The 22,932-nt window shown below is 44.9% G+C and overlaps 1 protein-coding gene across 1 annotated transcript; it reads left to right on the forward strand.

Annotated features, from left to right (window-relative positions):
- Window positions 1-15,506: 15,506 nt before the first annotated feature.
- Window positions 15,507-19,770, forward strand: LOC144260746 (sperm acrosome membrane-associated protein 3-like). The gene is made up of 4 exons (XM_077809476.1): window positions 15,507-15,645; window positions 15,902-16,060; window positions 17,649-17,727; window positions 19,704-19,770. The coding sequence occupies exons 1-4, from the start codon at window positions 15,507-15,509 to the stop codon at window positions 19,768-19,770; spliced, it is 444 nt and encodes a 147-aa protein (XP_077665602.1).
- Window positions 19,771-22,932: the final 3,162 nt, after the last annotated feature.

Consider the following 22,932-nt stretch of genomic DNA (forward strand, 5'->3'; position numbering starts at 1 on the left):
GTATCTACCAAGATGGGATGGATCTAAGTAGTGAGGCTGGTGGATTACTTTTGCTACTACGTTCAGAGAAGACCATTGCCATTCTCTGTCATTTAAGTCTACTGTTGAAACCACTTGGGTCATTAAACAATGTCATCCAGGCATCTGCTACAACATTAGTAGATCTTTGTCCAGCAATAGAAGCTACATTTGGATCAATCAGAGAGCTGTCCATTGAAAAAGTACAGGAAGAAGCAAAGGCTTCAGTCCAGAAATTGACTAATGAAGGCATTTATTTTGAATCCTTAAGTGAAGAGGACAAGAAGTGTTTGTTAAGACAACTGAAAAAGTACACAGACTTGATTCTTAAAAAACTACAACAGCAACTTCTAGATTCTACTCAACCTCTATGTAGCTTTTACAGATCCCTGTCCTATAAAACACAGACAGTTGAGTGGAGTGAGGCACTACCAGCAATGGGACTGCCATGTGCTCAGGACAGAACAGAGAATTTGAACACAGAGTGGAATATCATATGACGAATGAATGAAGATTTGACTTCAACTTCTTTTTTATCATTACTAGTGGCTCGACCCGATCTTCATGCTATGTTTTCTGGGCTGAAAGAAGTAGGAATTCATTTCTTGCTACTCCCAGTCACAACAGCTACAGTTGTGGTTCTTTTTCATCATTGAATAGAATTTTGTGTTTTGAAAGAAGTCGCCTTCTGCCTGATCATATGAATGAAAAAATGAGCATATCAACTGAAGGAATGGAAGTACCGGACACACGAGAAGCCACCAAAGATGAATGCATTGCATTCAAGAAGTTCATTAACAGAGTTGTGCAAAATTATAACAAGAAACCAAGACAGATGTAGATGTAGTGCTTCATAGAAGGCTTGAGTAGCCAACTTTAATTTGTGTGATGATTTTCAAATCTAATAAAATGGTCATGAAACATTTTTCGGTTTTTACTATGGTGCCATACAGCCCAACTTCACCCTCACAGTCTCACCCCTTATCGGCCCTGACACCCCCCTAATTTGAACACCCCCCCTAATTTCAATTCCTGGGGAAAACACTGGTGTCATCTCCTCTCCAACCAAAGAAGGCCCAGAGAAACCAGACAGGCCATTGTGGAACATTGGTGGACATTTGTTGACTGTTTCCCCCATGTCCAAGAAGGGGAGACATGCATGAACACTGTCCCATCAGCCTGAACTCTGGAGGAAGGGAATAAAAATTCCTGTCAAGAAGAAATTATTATCTCTATGCTGCTTGAACTCTGAAGGGTGAAGATTACTAAGCATAAGCAAGGGATCCCCAGCTATTTAGATTGGGTTAGCTCTGAAACATATATAGAGCTAGCATATTGCAGCAACTTCTATTCCCCTTTGGAACTTAAGACTGTATCTCATTTGTCTGTGTATGTTTGCCTGCTTTCACCTTGTAAATAACTCTTATTTTTTCCTAGTTAATAAATCTTAAGTTAATTATAGGATTGGGTACTCGTGTTATCCTTGCTTTGATATCTGAGGTGCAATTGACGTGGGATAAGTGACTAATCCTTTGGGCCTGGGAATAACCTGAGTATTGTTGTAATTTTTGGTGTAAGGGACCATCTATCAGGCAAGCTTGGCCTGAGTGGCAAGATAGGCCACAGTGCCCAAGGGGACTGTTTGTGACTCCATCTTAAGGCAGTTATAGTGCCTGAGGAGTTCACACTTGAAACTTACTAGGTGAAATCTAAGTATATAACTCACAATCAGGTTGGGGTTTGTGCCCTAATTTGTAACTGTCTGCCCTGAGGCTGGTACACATGTTCTTGAGCCACTCCAGACAGCTTGACAAAACCTATCTAATTATCTCCAGGGTACATGGAGAATATGAAATAAAAAAGTGAATTACTAAAATGAACAATAAAGTAAACCTTTGTTCAGAATCAGAAGTAGGTAGTGGGATTTAATTATACAATGCAATTTCTGACTAAGCAGCTCCTACAGGAATATAGGCTGTGCAGCAATAAATCTGTAGTGTGAAAAGCAATATAAGAGTAAAACCAGGAAGGACTTGGACTCTTAACAACAAGGTAATTAGAAACTAATACCACTGTTGGCTGTCATTCAACGGATTCAAAGGCTACCCATTGAAAAGAAGATAATAATATACTAATAACATGAAATATTAATGAATCGATGTTGCCAGTAAGACCGCAAGCAAGGAAATGTCATAAAACCCTTATCAAGGAAGAGACCTAACAAATTTTACATGTTTTGGAGCTCCTAGTCTATGACCCTGATGGAAAGTTTTCAGGTTTTCTCTTCCTCCTCAATAGCCATCTACAGAATCTGGACCAACAGAACAGGTGGTAAGCAGTCTGGAGAATCTAAACTGTCTCCGTCACCAACACAAAGTCAGCCAGCACTCTCTGAAAAGAATTTTCCATTTATCAACCACATTTGAACCATGTTCACTGCTTCTGTGGGATCAGGGCTGTACCAGGAGGACACATCATCTCCTATAGTTTAAGCTAGTCTTGCTTTATTTCCATGTAAGCAGAGGGGGAGAGGGAGGGAGAAAGAGAAACATCTTTTGTCAGTTCATTCCCAGGCTCTTAAGTCATGGGGTTACAACTGGAGTGCTCTGCAGCCATCATCTCTGCAGCAGCAAAGATGAAAGTCAGACAAAATAATCCAAAGAAGTGCTTAACTGTGACTATTAAGTCCCTAAGGATTTATCAGAGTTTACTTTCCTCTGACTGCTGGGAGAGACTTCGGCTGAAGTCCATTAAGCAAATTAAAAAGCAGGAGGAAAATAAACACAGATTAATGGAGATAGTCATTTTATGAGGGAATGAAGCAGCCAGTCCTTCTGACAAAGCTCCTGGGCTGATATTCAGGTTTTAGGGGCCCCAGACCTTATACATGGAAGAGATTATTCTCTCCACATTACCCTGCTGGTAGTCATAAAAGAAAGTTAATAGAATTTTTTCCCGACCACTGAGAAATCCTGAAGAAACTAGAGTGATAATAGAATCCATAATGTTTCACTTCAGTGCATGACATACAGCTATTTGTTTCTTTGTTTCCAAGCAGGGAATTAAGTTGTAAATCTTGTAGTGTCAGAGATACTGTACTTGCTCAGTCTCCTGCTGAAACAGAAACCCATCAGAAATGTTTCCACACGATAAGAGACTTGCATGCTAATATAATCAGGAAGACTTGATTTATTTATTACTCTGATGCTGTGATTAATATTTAATCTAAAAGAAGAGAAATATTATATATGTTTGAAATCTCTTATAGCTTGATACAAAATAAATTTAATCCAAGAAGTAAGAAAATTACGCCACTACCACAACCCTATTTTTGGTTAATTTTAGGCATTTAAAAATAAAGCAAATCAGCTCTGTTGCTTTAAGTTATTCAAGTGCCCCCTTAAGAAGGGATTTCCATCCTCTTCCCCCCCTTCCCCCACAGTATTTTTAAATGGGTTTATTAATATTCCATGCTGAGTATAACAAATACACGATGAGCTGATAAAACAAAATGGAGCTAAACAAAATCCTGGAGCTAGCAAACAGGGGAATTTTTGCTAGGCAGTTCTCCAGGTGAAGGAGAAGCCACTAAGTGACCCTTGGGGTCAGTTTGTTGCCTGTTTGTTTGTTTGTTTGTTGTGCACGCCTCCTTGATTGAAGTTTATAGTGTAGCCTGTTTGGGGGGCTGTGTGCTGAGCCTAGCCACCTGCTAGGCAAGGCTGAGAACTTCCTAAGGAGGCTCTAGTCTGCCATTCTTTGATCAACTAATCACTGTAGGATCCCTTGACAAGGGGGCAAGGGTAACTCAGGGTAACTGGAGCAGAGAGAAATGATTGCACAGTCGGGACCCTTCTTCCAGATGATATCATGGTATCTTCTTGCACTGAGGATACCTCTCTGGCGGAGGGGACCCCTGTTATTAGGAAGAGACAGGTAATAGTAATGGGAGATTCGATTATTAGAAATATAGATAGCTGGGTTTGTGATGACCAGGAGAAGGGCATGGTGAATTGCCAGCCAGGTGTGAAGGTTGCAGACCTCTTGAGACACCTAGATAGACTTATGTGCAGTGCTGGGGAGCAGACGGTGGTTGTGGTACATGTAGGTACCAGTGACATAAGGGAAGGTAGAAAAGAGGTCCAGGAGACCAAATTTAGGCTGCTAGGTAAGAGTATCAAGTCCAGGGCCTCCATGGTAGCATTCTCTGAAATCTTTCCAGTTCCATGCGGAGAGCCAGTTAGACAGGCAGAACTGCAGGGTGTCAATGTATGGATGAGACCAGTGGTGAGCTGGAACCAGTTCGCACCGGTTCACACGAACCAGTTGTTAAATTTAGAAGCAGTTTTAGAACCGGTTGTTAGGGCTCTCTGAGCTCCCAGCCGGGCAGGCTCCCCCAGCCCCTCCCCCACCCTCTGCCGTCTCGCAGAGCCTCAGCATGCCGTGCCGCCGGCACCGGCGTCCTGGACCGCTCCTGGGCAGCTCTGCAGCACCTGCCGCTTTGAGCAGCATGGTAAGGGGGTGGGGCTGCGAGCTCCAGCGGGCAGCGCGGCATCCATACACGCTGCCCTGAGCAGCATAGTAAGGGGGCTGAGCCGGGGCTGGGAGGAGGGGCTGGATAAGGAGCAGGGAGCGGTTGGAGGGGGCGGAGGTTCTGGGGGGGCAGTCAGGGGACGGGGAACAGGGAGGGTTGGGTAGGCAGTCGGTGCCCCAGAAAGTCCCAGCCATGCTGTGGCTCGGCTGGGGCAGCCCCAGGCCAAGGGGGCCCCGACTCGTGGCGCTAGGGAGGGTGCATGGTGTAGGGCTCAGTGTTATAGAAGGGGCCTTTTGGAGACAGGGCCGGCTCTAGGCACCAGCAAAACAAGCAGGTGCTTGGGGCAGCCCATTTCTAGGGGCGGCATTCTGGCGCCGGTCATACCACCCCTAGAAATGTGCCCCCACCGCCCTAGCTCGCCTCCACTCCACCTCCGCCTGCTGCCCTGAGTGCAGCGCCGCCGCTCCGCTTCTCCCCCCTCCCTCCCAGGCTTGCTGCGTGCCAAACAGCTGTTTGGCGCAGCAAGCCTGGGAGGGAGGGAAGGAGGGAGAGAGGAGAAGCCGAGCACCGGTGCGCTCGGGGGAGGCGGTGGCGGTGGAGTGGAGGTGAGCTGGGGCGGGAAGCGGTTCCTCTACCCTCCCCGCGTTATTTCCTGCACTTCCCCCCCCACTCACCTCCGCTCCACCTGCTTCCCTGAACGCGCTACCTCTCCCTTGCCTGAGAGGGAGGGGGGAGAAGCGGAGCGGCGGCGTGTTCAGGGGAGCAGGCAGAGCAGAGGTGAGCTAGGGCAGGGGGTTGCGGGGGGAGAACTGTAGGAAGCAATGGGGGGGGAAATGTGGCATGCCCGGGGAGGAGGCGGGGCCAGGGATTTAGGGAAGGGGTTGGAAAGGGGAGGAGCCGGGGCGGGTAGGGCATGAAAAAAAGTGGGGGCGGCCAAAAAATTTTTTGCTTAGGGCGGCAAAAATCCTAGAGCCGGCCCTGGTTGGAGAAGGGGCTTGGTGCTAGAGGGGGGTGCATGGAGCAGCACCGTTTCGGGGGCACGGGGCTATGGAAGGGCTGCGGGGCTCCGTGTCCTGTCTTGGGGCAGGAGCCACGCTGCGGCTGGTCCCTGCGCTGCGCAGACATCCGGGCAGCTGCTCCAGGGCCCTGCACGCAGAGGCCGATCCAATGCCGCCTCGCTCAGCAGCCATGGCCAAGCTCCATGCTGCTTCCTGTCTGGCTCAAGAAGCGCGACCAGCTGCGCTGGGCAGGGAGATCAGGCACCATGTGACTGGGCACCGCATAGGGCCGGGGAGCCAGGCCCCTGGCAGCAGCAGCCTCCTCTGCCCCAGGAACTGGGCAGGGCTGGCTGTTGCCATGGCTGGGGGCTGCCTTAGGCATGCTGGGGTGAGTTCCCCCCAGTCTCTTCCGCTCCTGCGCTGTGGGGCTGTCCGGCCTCTGCCGCTTGGGGGCGCTCACATCCCGCAGTGGGGAGTCGGGCAGACGGCAGCCTTTGCCTGCAGGGAGCCGCCTCCCTCACATGCCGGGAGCGACCCCACTGATGCAAGGGCTGCAGGACTCCTGCACCACCGGCAGGCACCTGGGATGGAGAACGGGTCTGGGGAAGGCAGGGGGGCAGGACAGAGCCGGGGGGGGGGAAGGGGACAGGACAGAGCCTGGGGGGCAGGATGGAGCCTGGGGGGAGGGTTTGGGAGGGGGCAGACAGAGGGACATCCCTTATATCAGAACTTTTTATAGGGAACTGATTGTTAAGATTTTGGCAACTTATCACCGGATGAGACAATGATGTTCAGAGGAGGAATTTACATTTATTAGGAACTGGTGAACCTTTTAGGAAAGGAGGAGCCTGTAAAGAAAAGATGGGTTCCACCTAAACCAAAATGGAACCAGATTGCTGGTATGTAAAATTAAAAAGGTGGTAGAAGAGTTTTTAAACAAAGAGCTGGGGGAGAGCCCATAGGTGCAGGGGAGCACATGGTTCAGACAAATGAATCACTTAGGGAATGATTTAATAAAGGGGATATTCTATATACTACTAAAGAGGAGAGGATAGAAGTTAATAGAGCACAGGTAGGAGGAACTGGAGAGAAAGTTAAATGAAAAAGAGTCCCATTCAGTTACATAACACAAAGACAGAAAACTAAATATTGATAGATTTTATAAGTACTTGTATACAAATGCAAGAAGTCTAAAAACTGAGATTTGTGAACTTGAGTCCCTGGTATTAAATGAGGATATTGATATAATTGGCATCACAGAAACTTGATGGAAGGATAATTATCAATGGGAGATGGTAATATCAGGATCCAAAATATATAGGAATGACAGAATAGGTCACACTGGTTGGGGGAGGGCCACTATATGTAAAAGAAAGCATAGAGTCAAATCTAATAAAAGTTTTAAATGAATCAAACAATACCAGAGAAATTCCATGTTTGAATAATCAGAGTATAGCAGTAGGAATATACTATCAACCACCTGACCAGAATTGTGAGGGTCATTGAGAAATGATCATCCTCACTAAGCAGCAGTTCTGCAGAAAAGGACCTGGGGATTACAGTGGACGAGAAGCTGGATATGAGTCAGCAGTGTGCCCTTGTTGCCAAGAAAGCCAATGGCATATTGGGCTGCATTAGTAGGAGCATTGCCAGTAGATCGAGGGAAGTGATTATTCTCCTCTATTTGGCACTGGTGAGGCCACATCTGGAGTATTGCGTCCAGTTTTGAGCCTCCCGCTACAGAAAGGATGTGGACAAATTGGAGAGAGTCCAGCGAAGGGCAACAAAAATTATCAGGGGGCTGGGGCATGTGACTTATGAGGAGAGGCTGAGGGAAGTTGACTTGTTTAGTCTGCAGAAGAGAAGAGTGATGTGGGATTTGATAGCAGCCTTCAACTGCCTGAAGGGGGGTTCCAAAGAGGATGGAGCTCGACTGTTCTCAGTGGTGGCAGATGGAAGAACAAGGAGCCATGGTCTCAAATTGCAGTGTGGGAGGTCTAGGTTGGATATTAGGAAACACTGTTTCACTAGGACGGTGGTGAAGCACTGGAATGGGTTACCTAGAGAGGAGGTAGAATCTCCATCCTTAGAGGTTTTTAAGGCCCAGCTTGACAAAGCCTTGGCTGGGATGATTTAGTTGGCGTTGGTCCTGCTTTGAGCAGGAGGTTGGACTAGATGATCTCCTGAGGTCTCTTCCAACCCTAATCTTCTATGATTCTATGATCAGGAGATTGGAGAAGCTACAAAAACAGAAAACCCAATAATAATAGGGGATTTCAACTATCCACATATTGACTGGGAATATGTCACCTCAGGATGGAATGCAGAGATAAAATTTCTAGACACCATTAATAACTACTTCTTGGAGCAGGAACCCAGAAGTGGGGAGGCAATTTTTGATTTAGTCCTAAGTGGCACACAAGATCTAGTCCAAGAGGTGAATCTAGCTGAACTGCTCAGTAAGAGCAACCATAATGTAATTAAATTACAGAAGGAAAATACCAAAGAAATCCACCACATTAGGATTTAACTTTGAAAAGGGGAACTACACAAAAATGAGGCGGCTACTTAAACGGAAATTAAAAGAAACAGACACAAGAGTGAAATGCCTGCAAGCTGTGTGGAATTTTTTTAGAAACACCATAATAGAGGCTCAAGCTATACGTATACCCCAAATAAAAAAATCAGTAAGAGGACCAAAAATGCCACCACAGCTAAACAACAGAGTAAAAGATGGGGTTAGAGACAAAAAGACATCTTTAAAAATTGGAAGTCAAATCCTTCTGAGGAAAATAGAAAGGAACATAAACTCTGGCAAATCTAGTGTAAAAGTATAGTTAAACAGGCCAAAAAAGAATTTGAAGAGCAACTAGCAAAAAGACACAAAAACTAACAGAAAACATCAGAAGCAGTAGCCTACCAAACAATCAGTGGAGCCCCTGTATGATGGTGGTGCTAAAGAAGCACTCACGGAAGACAAGGCCATTGAAAAGAATCTAAATGAATTATTTGCATCGGTCTTCACTGAAGAGGATGTGAGGGAGATTCCCACTCCTGAGTCAGGTTTTTTTTATGTGACAAATCTGAGGAACTGTCCCAGACTGAGGTGTCAATAGAGGAGGTTTGAAACAAAGAACATAAGAATGGCCATACTGGGTCAGACCAAAGGTCCATCCAGACCAGTATCCTGTCTACCGACAGTGGCCAATGCCAGGTGCCCCAGAGGGGGTGAACCTAACAGGTAATGATCAAGTGATCTCTCTCCTGCCATCCATCTCCACTCTCTGACAAACAGAGGCTAGGGACACCATTCCTTGCCCATCCTTGGCTAATAGCCCTTAATGGACTTAACCTCCATGAATTTATCCAGTTCTCTTTTAAACCCTGTTATAGTCCTAACCTTCACAACCTCCTCAGGCAAGGAGTTCCACAGGTTGACTGTGTGCTGAGTGAAGAGGAACTTCCTTTCTTTTGTTTTAAATCTTCTACCTATTAATTTCAGTTGGTGGCCCCTAGTTCTTATATTATGGGAACAAGTAATAACTTTTCCTTATTTTCTTTCTCCACATCACTCATGATTTTATATATCTCTATCATATCCCCCCATTAGTCTCCTCTTTTCCAAGCTGAAAAGTCCTAGCCTCTTTAATCTCTCCTCGTATGGGACCCGTTCCAACCCCTAATCACTTTAGTTGCCCTTTTCTGAATCTTTTCTAATGCCAGTATATCTTTTTTGAGATGAGGGGACCACTTCTGTACACAGTATTCAAGATGTGGGCATACCATGGATTTATATAAGGGCAATAAGATTTTCTCCATCTTATTCTCTATCCTGTTTGCTTTTTTGACTGCCGCTGCACACTGCGTGGACATCTTCAGAGAACTGTCCATGATGACTCCAAGATCTTTCTCCTGATTAGTTGTAGCTAAATTAGCCCACATCATATTGTATGTATAGTTGGGGTTATTTTTTCCAATGTGCATTACTTTACATTTATCCACATTAAATTTTATTTGCCATTTTGTTGCCCAGTCACGTAGTTTTGTGAGATCTTTTTGAAATTCTTCACAGTCTGCTTTGGTCTTGACTATCTTGAGCAGTTTAGTATCATCTGCAAACTTTGCCACCTCACTGTTTACCCCTGTCTCCAGATCATTTATGAATAAGTTGAATAGGATTGGTCCTAGGACTGACCCTTGGGGAACACCACTAGTTACCCCTCTCCATTCTGAAAATTTACCATTTATTCCTACCCTTTGTTCCCTGCCTTTTAACCAGTTCTCAATCCATGAAACGATCTTCCCTCTTATCTCATGACAACTTAATTTACATAAGAGCCTTTGATAAAAACAAATTGAACAAATTGATAAATTAAACAGTATTAAGTCACCAGGCCCAGATGGTATTTACCCAAGAGTTCTTAAGGAACTCAGATATGAAACTGCAGAACTACTAACTGCAGTATGTAACCTATTGCTTAAATCAGCCTCTGTACCAGATGTCTGGCAGATAACTAATGTAACACCTATTTTTTTAAAGGCACCAGAGGTGATCCTGGCAATTACTGGCCAGTATGCCTAATTTCAGTGCCATGCAAATTGGTTGAAACTATAGTAAAGAACAGAATTATCAGACACATAGATGAAAACAGCTTTTGTACAGGGAAATCATGCCTCACTAATCTGTTAGACTTGTTTGAGGGGGTCAAAAAAGATGGACAAGGATGATCCAGTGAATATAGTGTACTTGCACTTTCAGAAAGCCTTTGGTGAGGGACCTTGTCAAAGGCTCTTAAGAAAAGTAATCAGGAATGGCAATAAGGGGGAAGGTCCTCTCATGGATCAGTAACTGGCTAAAAGATAGGAAACAAAGGGTAGGAATGACCGGTTAGTTTTCACAATGGAGAGAAGTAAATAGCAGGGTTTCCAAGGATCTGTACTAGAACTAGTGCTGTTCAACACATTCATAAATGACCCCAAAAAAGGGGTAAACAGTGAGGTGGCAAAGTTTGTAGACAATACAAAATTACATAAGATACTTAAGTCCAAAGCTGACTGCGAAGAATTACAAAAGAATATCACAAAACTGGGTGACTGGGCAACAAAATGGCAAGTGAAATTCAGTGTGGATAAATGCAAAGGAATGCACACTGGGAAAGAGAATCCCAACTATACATACAAAATGATGGGGTCTAGATTAGCTGTTATCACTCAAGAAACAGATCTTGGAATTGTAGATAGTTCTCTGAAAACATCTGCTGTATGTACAGTGGCAGTCAAAAAAGCTAACAGAATGTTGGGAACCATTGGAAAAGTGATAGATAATAAGACAGAAAAACATCATAATGCCACTATGTAAATCCATGGTATGCGAACACTTTGAATACTGCATGCAGTCTTGGTTGTCCCATCTGAAAGAAAGATGTATTAGACTTGGGAAAAGTACAGAGAAGGGCAGCAGAAATGATTAGGGGTATGGAACAGTTTTTGTATGAGGAGAGATTAAAAAAGACTGAGACCCAGTCTGACCATTCTTATATTCTTAACAATTGAACCTTGTTCTATACGAGACTCATACGCTTTAAGGTCAGAAGGGACCAACATAATCATCTAGTATGCTCTCCTGCAGATTGCAAGACACAGAACCTTGCTCATCTACTCCATTAATAGACCCATCACCTCTGGCTGAGTTACTGAAGTCCTCAAATCATGATTTAAAGACTTCAAGTTACAGAGAATTGTAGCTGAGGCCTAGCCCAACATGAGTAAGTAACACATGGAGGGAAGCCTCATTTTTTGGAAGACAGAATTAGGGCATAAATGAATTCACCAGGTTCAAAACAAAACATTTGTGCTAAAAAAGATAAGTAAATAGGTCAGTAGGCTAAGAAGACAGAATGTCTGAACCAACTAAGCCAAGAGAGAAAACAGGGAACTATTTCCTGTGAACTAGATAACAAAGGACAAAATAAGTTAGGAATGTAGAGGTAAGGTGAAGAGGAAATCAAAGCATGGACAGTGCGTGGACAGCTCATGCTGCACAGGGATTGGTTCCTGCAAAGTAACCAGATCAATCCAGAAATGTGTGATGCAATGTATGGTAAATGCAATGAGACATGTAATGAATTTTCTGTGTAACTCTGGAGCTGTGATGTATCCTGCATCTACCACCCCACATCCTGTGTTTGAGTCTGATCAACTCAGTGTAGCACTGCTATATGCCAAATAAATATACCTGAGTGATGAAAACTGGAGTTGAACTGAGTTCTTGGGAAGTTGAGTTGAAAGAGGTCTCGGAGGGAATTCCAACAAGAACCCGCGACTTACACTAGTTTAAACCTGCAAGTGACCCAGGCCCCATGCTGCAGAGGAAGGAGAAAACCCCCCTGGGTCTCTGCTTATCTGACCTGGGGGAAAATTTCTTCCTGTTCCCAACTATGGCGATTAATTGGACCCTGAGCAGGTGGGCAAGACCCACCAGCCAGACACCTGGGAAAGAATTTTCTCTAGTAACTCAGAGCCCTCCCCATCAGTGTCCCATCAGTGGCCATTTGAGATACTTGTGCAAGCAGTTGCAGATCAGCTACATGCCATTATAGGCAGTCTTATCATGCCATCCCCTCCATAAACTTATCAAGCTCAATCTTGAAGCCAGTTAGGTTTTTTGCCCCTACTGCTCCCCTTGGAAGGCTGTTCCAGAAATTCACTCCTCTGATGGTTAGAAACAAGCTTAAACTTGTTGATGGCCATTTTATATCCATTTGTTCTTTTGTTCACATTGGTGCTTAGCTTAAATAACTCCTCTCCCTCCCTGGTATTTATCCCTCTTATGTATTAATAGAAAGTAATCATATCTCCCCTTAGCTCTCTTTTGGTTAGGTTAAACAAGCCAAGCTCTTTGAGTCTCTTCTCATAAGGTAGGTTTTTCATTCCTCAGGTCATCCTAGTTGTCCTTCTCTTCCCCTGTTCCAGTTTGAATTCATCTTTCTTACACATAGGAGACCAGAACTGCACACACTAAACCAGATGAGGTCTCACCAGTGCCCTGTATAATGTTACTACACTTTCCTGTCTCTAGCAGCCAGGTTCACTGGTCCAACTGAGCTGCTAGAGCTGCAATATCAGATAGGGGACCAGAAGTTCCTGTTGGAGGCACACAGCACCAGTAGGAGCTCCAGGAGATAATGTGCATTGTATCAAGCAGTCACAATGCCTGGGGAACATAGGGAAAGAACTCTGCTCCCCTCTGTGCTGAGGCAGAGGCGAGGATGAGGGACCTACATTATGTCCCTGACCCTAGAGAGGAAGGATGGTCTTGTGGTTAAGGCACTGAATGGAGTCTCAGGAGACTAGCTCCTGGTTCTACCAGAGACTTGCTGTATGACCTTGGGTAAGTCCTTTAGGGCCTGACCAGGCCTTTACTCTGTATGTAGTTCTCCATCGATCAAAAGGGTATAAAAATACTTCCGTTGTCAGTCTTAATAGGAACTGTCTCTCACTATTTGTGTTTACAGGATCTAGCACAACGGGGCCCCAAGCTTAACTGGGGCCTCTGAATGCTACCACAATACAAATAAATAATCTGTTGTTTGAATGCATTCACTGAATAATTTATGGGAATAATTCTGGGCCTGTAGCTTGTTCACAATTAACTCATTGTGAGTGTTTTAGAAGTGTTTTTGACACAGGTTTTACATGAGCATTTGGTCACATGACAAGCTTCTGTTGCCTGATTGGAGGAGTTAGAATCCATTTTCAGGTGTCAATACTTGTGATTAAGGATTCAAAACTATTTTTGTTCACATATCCTAAAATAGGATCCTAAACATGCTTTTAGAAGTGACGATTTGAAGAAATATGTTTGCAGTATTCACCCAGCTCTGCTACAGATGACCACTTCCTTGCATTATTTAATTTTGCAGTATATTTTAGAATGCAGGAGTCTGAGATGTACGACACACAACAAAGCTTTGTTGTGTTGTTTTGAACTGAGAATGGCGGTGAGTGATGTCACAGGGACCTAGGGAGGAGCAGATTCTAGAAGGGGGAGCAGTTAGAGGAGGAGACACTGGGTGTCAGTTGGGAACTTTCAGACCAGACTCTGCTGTGGAGGAAGCTGTGATCAGAAGCTGTACGTTAAGGTTTGGGGGGGTACAACTGTCCCTTAAAATATTAGCCATCCTGTCCAAGAAGGCTCTGTCCTGCTGTTGCTATTGCCACCAGTAAGAGCTGATAATACCTTTTGCTACTGTTTCATTAATACCACCACACCTGCCAAAATCTGGAGACAAAACAGTGCTCAGTAAATTAGCATTAATGTGTAGATATTTGCATAAGTTCAGGCTCAACCTATCAGAAGCTTATGCCTTCCCATTTTAGGGGCAACAAACCACCAGTGAGAGAAATATTTGCATGTTTGATGGCTCTAGATAAGGGTCATAAGGGGCAGGGTCAATAGGAGCTTTATACCTTCCTGATTGGGGTCTAGCTAGAAGCTGGCATAACAGTATGCTGACCACCCTGCATTCTCCCCCAACATGTACCCTATTCGAGAGATGGGGTAGGGCCAGCCACAGTTAAGAGAATCCCCAATGGGCCGGTTAAGTCAATTTTCCAGCTGCTTTCCACTGCTGGAGAGATGTGAAACAGGTGGAACAAGGGGCCTAAGAGCAGGCCCCATGTATATAAGTCCAATAAATAATAAACCCAGGCAATATTCCCCCTCTTACTCTTATTCTTTTATTCATGGTGACAAGTCCTAAGAAGATGAGGAAGAGGAGAGTAGGGAAAATGCCTGTTAGCATTATAACTGTATCACTTAATTAATCCCAAAAAATGCCATAATGAAATAAAGTAAGCCAGGTCATTTTCAACAAGTCTCTACTGGTGGGTTTAAAAGATCCAGCAATGACATATTAAATATTCAGTCTGGAAATACAGGGATTAAAAAAGCCACATTCCCATTTTTTCCCTGTCTTTCTGTCTTTCCCTTGCTTTCTGACCTTAGGAAAAAGCTGATAAATTGCTAAGTAGCCCCTAAGACGCTTTCACAGTAGATTTCAAGATGGAATAGGATGAAAGGAAAAATCTGAGAAATGTGGTCCAAAAAACCGGAACAGAAAGTATTTTCTGTCTTGTGAGGCTGGGGAATCTGGGGTTGGAGAATCTAAAGGAGGGATGCCAGAGAAACACTAGATGACTCTGAAACATTTTAGTGTCAAGGCTTTTCTAATACATACAAACAGTGCTCCAATTTCATAAGATTTCTCCCTTTGATGCCTCCCTCCATCCACACACACTCAGAGCCGAGAATCAGAAAAAAACAAGTTTCCTTGAAGACCTGTAGAAAAGACCAAAACTGTAGCATACAGGGAGAAGAAGTAGACTTGGCAGGTCTGGGCCTTCAATGCCACAAACTATTCTTATAAGGGTCCCAGGGAAAATGTGGGGAGGGAGGGAAGAGAAGGGCCCCTGAGAGAGCAAAGTTACTGCTATCATTGTGGACATGCTTCCAGAGTAAGAAGTGGCCATTGGCCAAAACGTCTTAGCCTTTAATATGTGTAACCCTTTGCCAGGCGGATCGCACTTGTCAGCCTTCCCGTTCCCAGGGGACATCTGACTCTTCACCATGTAATAATTATGAGAAAGTCAGCTGTGAAGTTCTGATGCCGTTAGCCTCAGTGTTTTCAGTTTTTGGATTAATAAAACTCGTTAGTCTTTTAGATTGTCCAGGTTACAGTGTGTGTTTGTGCACACATGCACACTCTGTAGTGCCTCTGTGCGAAACAAATACCCCTCTGAGGGCAAGATTATAGCTGGGTTACCTCAGGGACAGTCAGGCCAGTATTTCTTATGGAAATAGGGAGTTAGACCTTTGGCCACAGAATTCCCCCTCTGATATTTAGTTCTTCTATTTTTTCCTCAAAGGTGGAACTGAGGTTCCCCATTCTCTGGCAAAAATGAAGGCGCTCACACTTCTCTCCCTGCTCGGCTGCCTGATCACGGCAAATGAAGCAAAAATCTTTAGCCGATGTGAACTAGCCTATACGCTGCATGAAGAAGGGCTGGACGGGTACGAGGGTTACAGCCTCGCCAACTGTGAGTTTTAGTGCTCCCTCCTTCTCACGCACACACTTCTCCCCAATTTCCCCTCACGCCAAACTCCCTTCACTCTTTCACCCTGTCTACCACTCCCTCGTTCCCGCTGCCTTTTCCCCACTCCCACTATTTGTCTGTCTCTGCATGCTGTCTCCCTCCTCTCCAGGGCTCTGCCTTCATGTACTCCCCCGAGTTGCCCCTGTTTCTGTGGACAGCCTCTGCAGTGGACAGTGAGCATGTTCTCTTCCCGCATTAGGGATCTGCATGGCATTCTTTGAGAGCGGCTTCAATTCAGCAGCAGAGGACGACAATGCAGATGGCAGCACGGACTATGGCATCTTCCAGATCAACAGCCGTGTCTGGTGCAACAACTACCGGAGTCCCACTGAGAACCTCTGTCACATACCCTGCACTGGTACTGTCCCTAACCCTCCCCCTAATCCACCCCCCGTCCCCAAGAGTGGAGAGAGCAGCTGCAGGATTCCTGCCCATGTCGTGGTAGGCTGCTCTTCATTCCTCAGTTAAAAATTAATACACAGCTCTCATTCCCCCTGCATGGAAGAGGGGGTCAGCCAGCTCCATGGTACCATCCCCCCTTTCTAGGACCCTGTGGAGGGCTCCCTGCAGGGCTGGGCTCTGGGTGGAGAGTAGGCAGCCCTGAATTGGGTAGGGCTGAGGTGGAGAAAACACATTTTCTCATCATTAGCCATGTGGTGGTTACCTGAGAAAGATAACAGCCTGGAGCCGTGTTACTTGTTATGTGGAACCACTTCCATCATGGGAACTCCCCACTTTTAAGGGGGACACCCAGGCACAGCCATAGTAATGTGTTTTTCCTGGAATCCACTTTGCCTGGGCTGGGGTGGGAAGGCAGGTTCAGAGCCATCCCAGAGGGGATGGGCAGAATGAGGTACCATCCCCTTTGGCAGGGATACACATAATGCATATCCTGGGATAATAAAACTCTGCCTTTCACCTGAGGGTATCAAAGTATGTCACCCACTTGAATTAATTCAACCTCCCAACTCACCTGTGGGAACAGTGTTATTACACCAATTGGTTAACTGACATGACCAAAACCATGCAACTTGTTGGAGCTGTGAACAGAATCCAGGAGTCCGGACTCCCACTCTCCTGTTCCAACCAACACATCAGATGCGCTCTTCAATGGAAAGCAGCCTCTGGCAAGCTGGGGTGGGAGGTACCTGCTATTTACCATGTATGCTGAGGGGATTCTCCTCTTGACCTTTTTGGGTAGGGTAGGGCCCTTGGATCTCTCAGCTACCCAACAATGGTCCCTCCGATTCTTTTCTCTGTGTGTGGCTTGATAGGCTGAGTGAGTGCAAGTTTAATTCCTATGAGCTCAGCCCCTCTAGCCCATGCACCTCACTCGCTCTTCCCTACATTAAATCTAACTGTCCTCACAGGTTCTCTCCTCTAGCAACCTCTGCCCCCCTCGCTCTCGTTGCTTCTCGCTCATTCCCTTAGCCTGGCCTCACGTCTTTCTCCCACTCCAATTCCTTCTGCCCACCACTACATTCTCTTCAGCCCATTCCCCCATCCCCTCACATCGCTCTTTCCCTACCTTCCCCTTCCCCTCCCATCGGCTTTCCCTTCTCTCTTAGGCCATCTGGTCTAGGAAGATCTCTCCCTACCCGGTTCTGAGTGTGTGTGTGGGGGGGAAGGGGGGCAGATGTTCTGGGATTGTCACCGCTTAGGTGGAGGACTCTGCCCGCCAATGTTCAGGCACAGCCGGGAGGTGTTGCTCTGATCTAGGTTCCCCTCACTCTCCCTACTCTGAGAGTGCAGCAAGGAGGACAAGGGGAGCCCAGTTCAATACTGCAGCTCTGTAGCTGCACAAGCAAGCAGCCCCTTTTGAATGCCACAGAGAGAGCACTACATAGGGCTGGCCAGCCAAACAGCCATGCCCCTTATACTTGGGTGCACCACACTGAGGTCTCACACGGGAAACCCCCATTCATGCTCCCCTCTTTTCCTTGCAGACTTGCTGTCAAATGACATAACAGATGACATCGTCTGTGCCAAAAGAATTGTGCGAGACCCACAAGGAATGGATGCCTGGTAAGGGGAGCCCTCGGAGATTCTCTTTGGAAATACGGATATGCATTTGTGATTGTGAATGTTTGCCCTTCGCTTAAGTCTAACACCGAAGCAATACAAGTAAACACAATACATCCTTAGAACTTGGTGAACGGACAGTGCCTGATAAGCAAACTCATATTGCCTAATTTCAATTAAGAGAAACCATTTAGGAGAGATTATAGAGAAAGGAACAGAGGAAAAGAACTGTTGGACAAAACAAGGCAAAAATGAGGCATAAAGGGACAGTAAACATTCACATAGCCACTACACTGGCCTCTTTAAGGCTCACCTTTGCCATGATAGCTACACAACAGCTATGCAGTTGTCCGGCTGAAACTGCTGCTCATTATACCAGCCATAGTGATTTCATGTTCCCTTGTCTGCCCCGCCTTTGTTTTTCCTCCACCTGTAGTCTCTTGTCATATGCTAAGATTGGAATTTCCTTTGCGAGGGGCAGTCTTTTTTGGATGTACAGTGCCTAGCATAAAGAAAAGGAGGACTTGTGGCACCTTAGAGACTAACAAATTTATTTGAGCATAAGGTTTCGTGAGCTACAGCTCACTTCATCAGATGCATTCAGTGGAAAATACAGTGGGAAGATTTATATACACAGAGAACATGAAACAATGGGTGTTACCATACACACTGTAAGGACAGTGATCAGGTAAGGTGAGCTATTACCAGCAGGAGAGCGGGGGGGAGGGTGAGGGGGGACCTTTTGTAGTGATAATCAAGGTGGGCCATTTCCAGCAGTTGACAAGAACGTCTGAGGAACAGCGGGGGGTGGGGGGGGATGAATAAACATGGGGAAATAGTTTTACTTTGTGTAATGACCCATCCACTCCCAGTCTTTATTCAAGCCTAAGTTAATTGTATCCGGTTTGCAAATTAATTCCAATTCAGCAGTCTCTCCTTAGAGTCTGTTTTTGAAGTTGTTTTGTTGAAAAATTGCTACTTTTAGGTCTGTAATCGAGTGACCAAAGAGGTTAAAGTGTTCTCCCACTGGTTTTTGAATGTTATAATTCTTGACGTCTGATTTGTGTCCATTGATTCTTTTGCGTAGAGACTGTCCAGTTTGGCTAATGTACATGGCAGAGGGGCATTGCTGGCACATGATGGCATATATCACATTGGTAGATGTGCAGGTGACATAGTGGAGCCCCAAGTCCCGATTAAGGAGTATAATTCATGATAAAGACAAAATAATAAACAAATAGAGACTGAGAAAGGAGGTCAGAGAAAAATTCCAAAGCACATATAAATATGGAGTCATCACAAGACCCATAGCACTTTGTGCAAAAATAGATGGGTGAACCCCGGTGTCCTGACTAAGTTCCAATTTGGGGAGCCACCCATTCTGTTTTCAGGTTTCCCTCCTGTAGTTTCAGTTGGGCACATTATCCCCCGGCTCTTCCTGCAGTAGGGTGTTGCTGTGCATGTTTCACCACAGAGGCAGCAGTATGTAAGAGTGGATGAGGTAATTTCTGTATGCTATGTAGACAATAAATTACTTAGGGATCCTTTGGCATGGAAATTACTGCAGCATGGTCGACTAGCCATTCAGTGAGCTCAATTCTGCTGCCCTGACACTGAGGAGTACCTTACTCCTTGGGTTTCATTTCAGTGGGACTGTTCCATCAGAGAGGAACTATTCAATGTGGGTAAGGGTGATAGGATCTGGCCTTATGATTGCTTAATCCAGGTCGGGTTTAGATAGACTTAGTGTGGTAAAACACTGCACAGCACAGGCTGTGTTCCTCAGTCTGTGAGATAAAAGAGCCAGGGAGCTTCAGGGTCTCTGCGTGTCCAACATCCTGAAATCAGGATCCTCTTCCAGGGTTTACTACAACAGATTCCCATCTTTTCTCTATTGCTAGGGACATTAGAGAAACATAATTTATTATTAATAATAATAATAAAACCTAAGTTTCACTCTTTGCCTTTTCCTTCCTCAGGGAGGACTGGACAATGCACTGCAAAGGGCGAGACCTGTCTGAGTGGGTGGATGGATGTGACCTGTGAGAAAGTCACCAGCCTGGCTCTGCTATGACTTCTCACGGTTTTCCTGAAAAGGGAATGTTTCTGTCTCTCCCTGTGCACTTCTGGCAGTTAGCACATACAAACAATCCATTCGACAAACCAACAGGAAAAACACAAAACAACAAATACTAATTTAAAGTATAACTTTCAAAAAAAATAAATGGATTTATTAATTTAAAAGAAATCAGCTTAGGCCTTTAGTTTCACATACTATTTAGGACTCAACTCCAGATGATTTTCCTGAGCTTAGTTCTGTGTGAAACAGCAACTGGAAGGTGAAGTGGCTGATAGGCAAGGTTCTGGAGCTGCAATTATAACTGGTTCAAAAGGGTTTCCAGAAACTGCTGGGTGCTTTGGGGTTTTCAAAGAGGGCAAACTGGAGAAGCTCAAAGGTGTATGAACATGTCCCACAGAGAACGCATAAGATTTACCTGTATGCTAAAGGGTGCAAAATATGTGCCATGGTCTCACTGGGAGCTGGGCAAAATTTGTAAGTATTTGCTAACCAAAATGATGAGCAATTCCATCCTGTCTCTGTCACACACATTCCCACTGAAATGCAGCAAAATGTGCAATAAGTATGAAATCAATTTCCAAGTGGCTGAAAAGATAAATAAATGCTACTATAATCCAAAGTTTAGAAAACTTAGCCACAGCACAAGCATGGTGAAGTCTACAACCATCCCGGATTGTCCTCATCTGCCTAGAGACAAGTGGAGCCTTGTATCTTGCAGGCCAGTGCATTTGTGTTCCTATCTGGGGTCAGAGTGAGGGTTAGAGTCCAACCCCCAGCAGGTTCTGTTAACCCCTGGTCAGAGGTACCCATGTCCTGTTCTTACTCCCATTGAAGTCAATCAGAGTTTTGTCAGTGACATCAGTGGGAACAGAATTGAGCCCCAAAGTTTTGGTGGCTGGTGCATGCAGTAGTCTTGTTTATATCAGATCTCTGCTACTAGAAAGTGGGAGTTTGATCCTAATTTGAAAACCATTTCTAGACCTTCTAAAAATCCCAAATAAAAAGTCCACAGCGAAAGCAGAAATTAAATCAAGGACTCAGACTCAGCTAAGGCTGACGAGTGCACTGTGTAACTCATGGCTTTAAGCCATGTTTATACTTCCCTGTGCCTGGGCTGGCTGAGTGCTCGGCCAATCCCTCAGCATCAGTTAGATCACCCTGAGAGACAGCATGCATCAGTTACCTATGCCTCTCCTCATCCCCCAGGAGCTGATACACCAGCTGCATCACCTCTCACCCATTCCCTCTACACTAGCTGCAGGGGTTGCATGGGAGTTGCTATGCCGGCTCTGTGCTGCTGAAGTATGGGTAATCCCCCAGTGTCCACATATGCAGAATTTAGATTGAGTTGAGTCCACAGTGCAGTGCAAAACAACTACAGTGCAGCCCACATGATAGGCCAAAGAGCTGAGATGGGAATCCCATAAAATGGCTGGAAACATTCCTAAATCTTTGGGATCCATTCAGATTATTACAGTCTATAATTAGATTTTTATAGAATTCTTTAATGTGTGTTGATCATTACCCATCTGTATGATGTGTTCTTTTGCTTTCACTAAAATGAATGGCGCCACATCGGAGTGGGTTGATTGGTACAGTAGCAGTTGGAATTCAAAAGCTAAAGTGACACTAAGTTTGACACAAAGAGATTGAGAGTGTGATGCTTCCCAGGGGCACCCAGGGCATGAGGAAATCTTGTCTGTGCCTGCTGTGGATCAGCTCCCTGAAACCACCAGCCTCTGACAACACAAATACTGTAGGCCTAACTCTCTCTGTACAGATTAGCAATAGGCACACACAAAACCCCGAATCCTCCGAGCAACCCTCTGAAGTGCTCCGCCCCTGTTCCACTGAACACTCACAGAATTACCAGGCCTGCTGTTCCCAAAGAAACAGTACACACCAACTTGTAGGATTCAGTTCAGAATGACCACTTTACATAACACACAGCACTTACATATCTATCTCGAAAACAAGAATAAGTTTATCATCAAAGAACAGACATTCAAGTGAAAGAGAGTGAGAATATTGGAAACAAATGGTTACATATAAAATAAAATCATAACACACTTTCTAGAGGCTAAACTTAGCTAACAGGCATTCCCCTATCTTCTGCAAGATGGCTTACTTCAAGTTCTTTCCCTGGCATTTTCAACCAGTTTGACTGAGACCCCCCTCTCATAAGATCAGCCCACTGACAGTTTGCCTCAGAAATTGAAAGAATAACTAGGGGTTCAACTGTACCCCATATATAGTACCCCACTCCATTGTTTTAGTTTGCAAAACAGGATAAACCCTGCTGTTTACCTCTTTCTATTAATTTTCTCTCTTTGAAGATTTCACAATCCTTCATTATCATCGGGTTCAGACTTGTAAGTGGTCCGTTATGAGCCAAACAATACATACTTTACATGAAAACAGATAGATGGTTTTCTTTCAGACACAAAATGTTTATCTATTTTTCACCTTTGCTAGTGACCAGTCCCTAGACACAGATCTTAACATAATTTTCCATGTATATACATAACTCCTTACACACCAGCCATATATGCATTTTCCATGTGACACAGGCTTTCAGTGGAGACCTCGCATGACAGTCTGATGGACTAGAATGTAAATACCTCACCAGGGGATTCCTATAACCCTTATGGCTTCTGCGAGTTGGCATCAAGAGGTCCCCGAGACACACAGTTAAAGAGAAATAGTTAGTTGTCCCCACTTCTGAGAATTGCCTGTGCCTGGTTATTTCTTGCTATCTTTTGGCAATGTACAAAAATACCAGAAGGTAGTTTTTGCTAAAAGGAAAAAAAAAATCAGAGCAACCATCCTGTTATAAATGGATTTGGGTCTGAAAATATTCCCAGGTTCATCAAACTTTGGCAGTTTTGACTACCCAACCTAGATTAAACAGACAGCATGGGGCTGACACTGAAATAATTAATGATAATCTTTTTCACAAAAGGCCCCTCTCACATCAAGACTCCAGATCCTAACCCACAGGAATGTTGGCATGTGAGACATCTATATCACAGAATGTATCCAAATTTGGAGGAAACAGATTTCCGTTTTTCCCCACCCTAGAGCTAAGGACAGTAGGGTGGGTTAAGTATCAAATTCTCCTCTGTGAT

Source organism: Eretmochelys imbricata, chromosome 2 (assembly GCF_965152235.1).
Source record: "Eretmochelys imbricata isolate rEreImb1 chromosome 2, rEreImb1.hap1, whole genome shotgun sequence".
NCBI classification, from domain to species: Eukaryota; Metazoa; Chordata; order Testudines; family Cheloniidae; genus Eretmochelys; species Eretmochelys imbricata.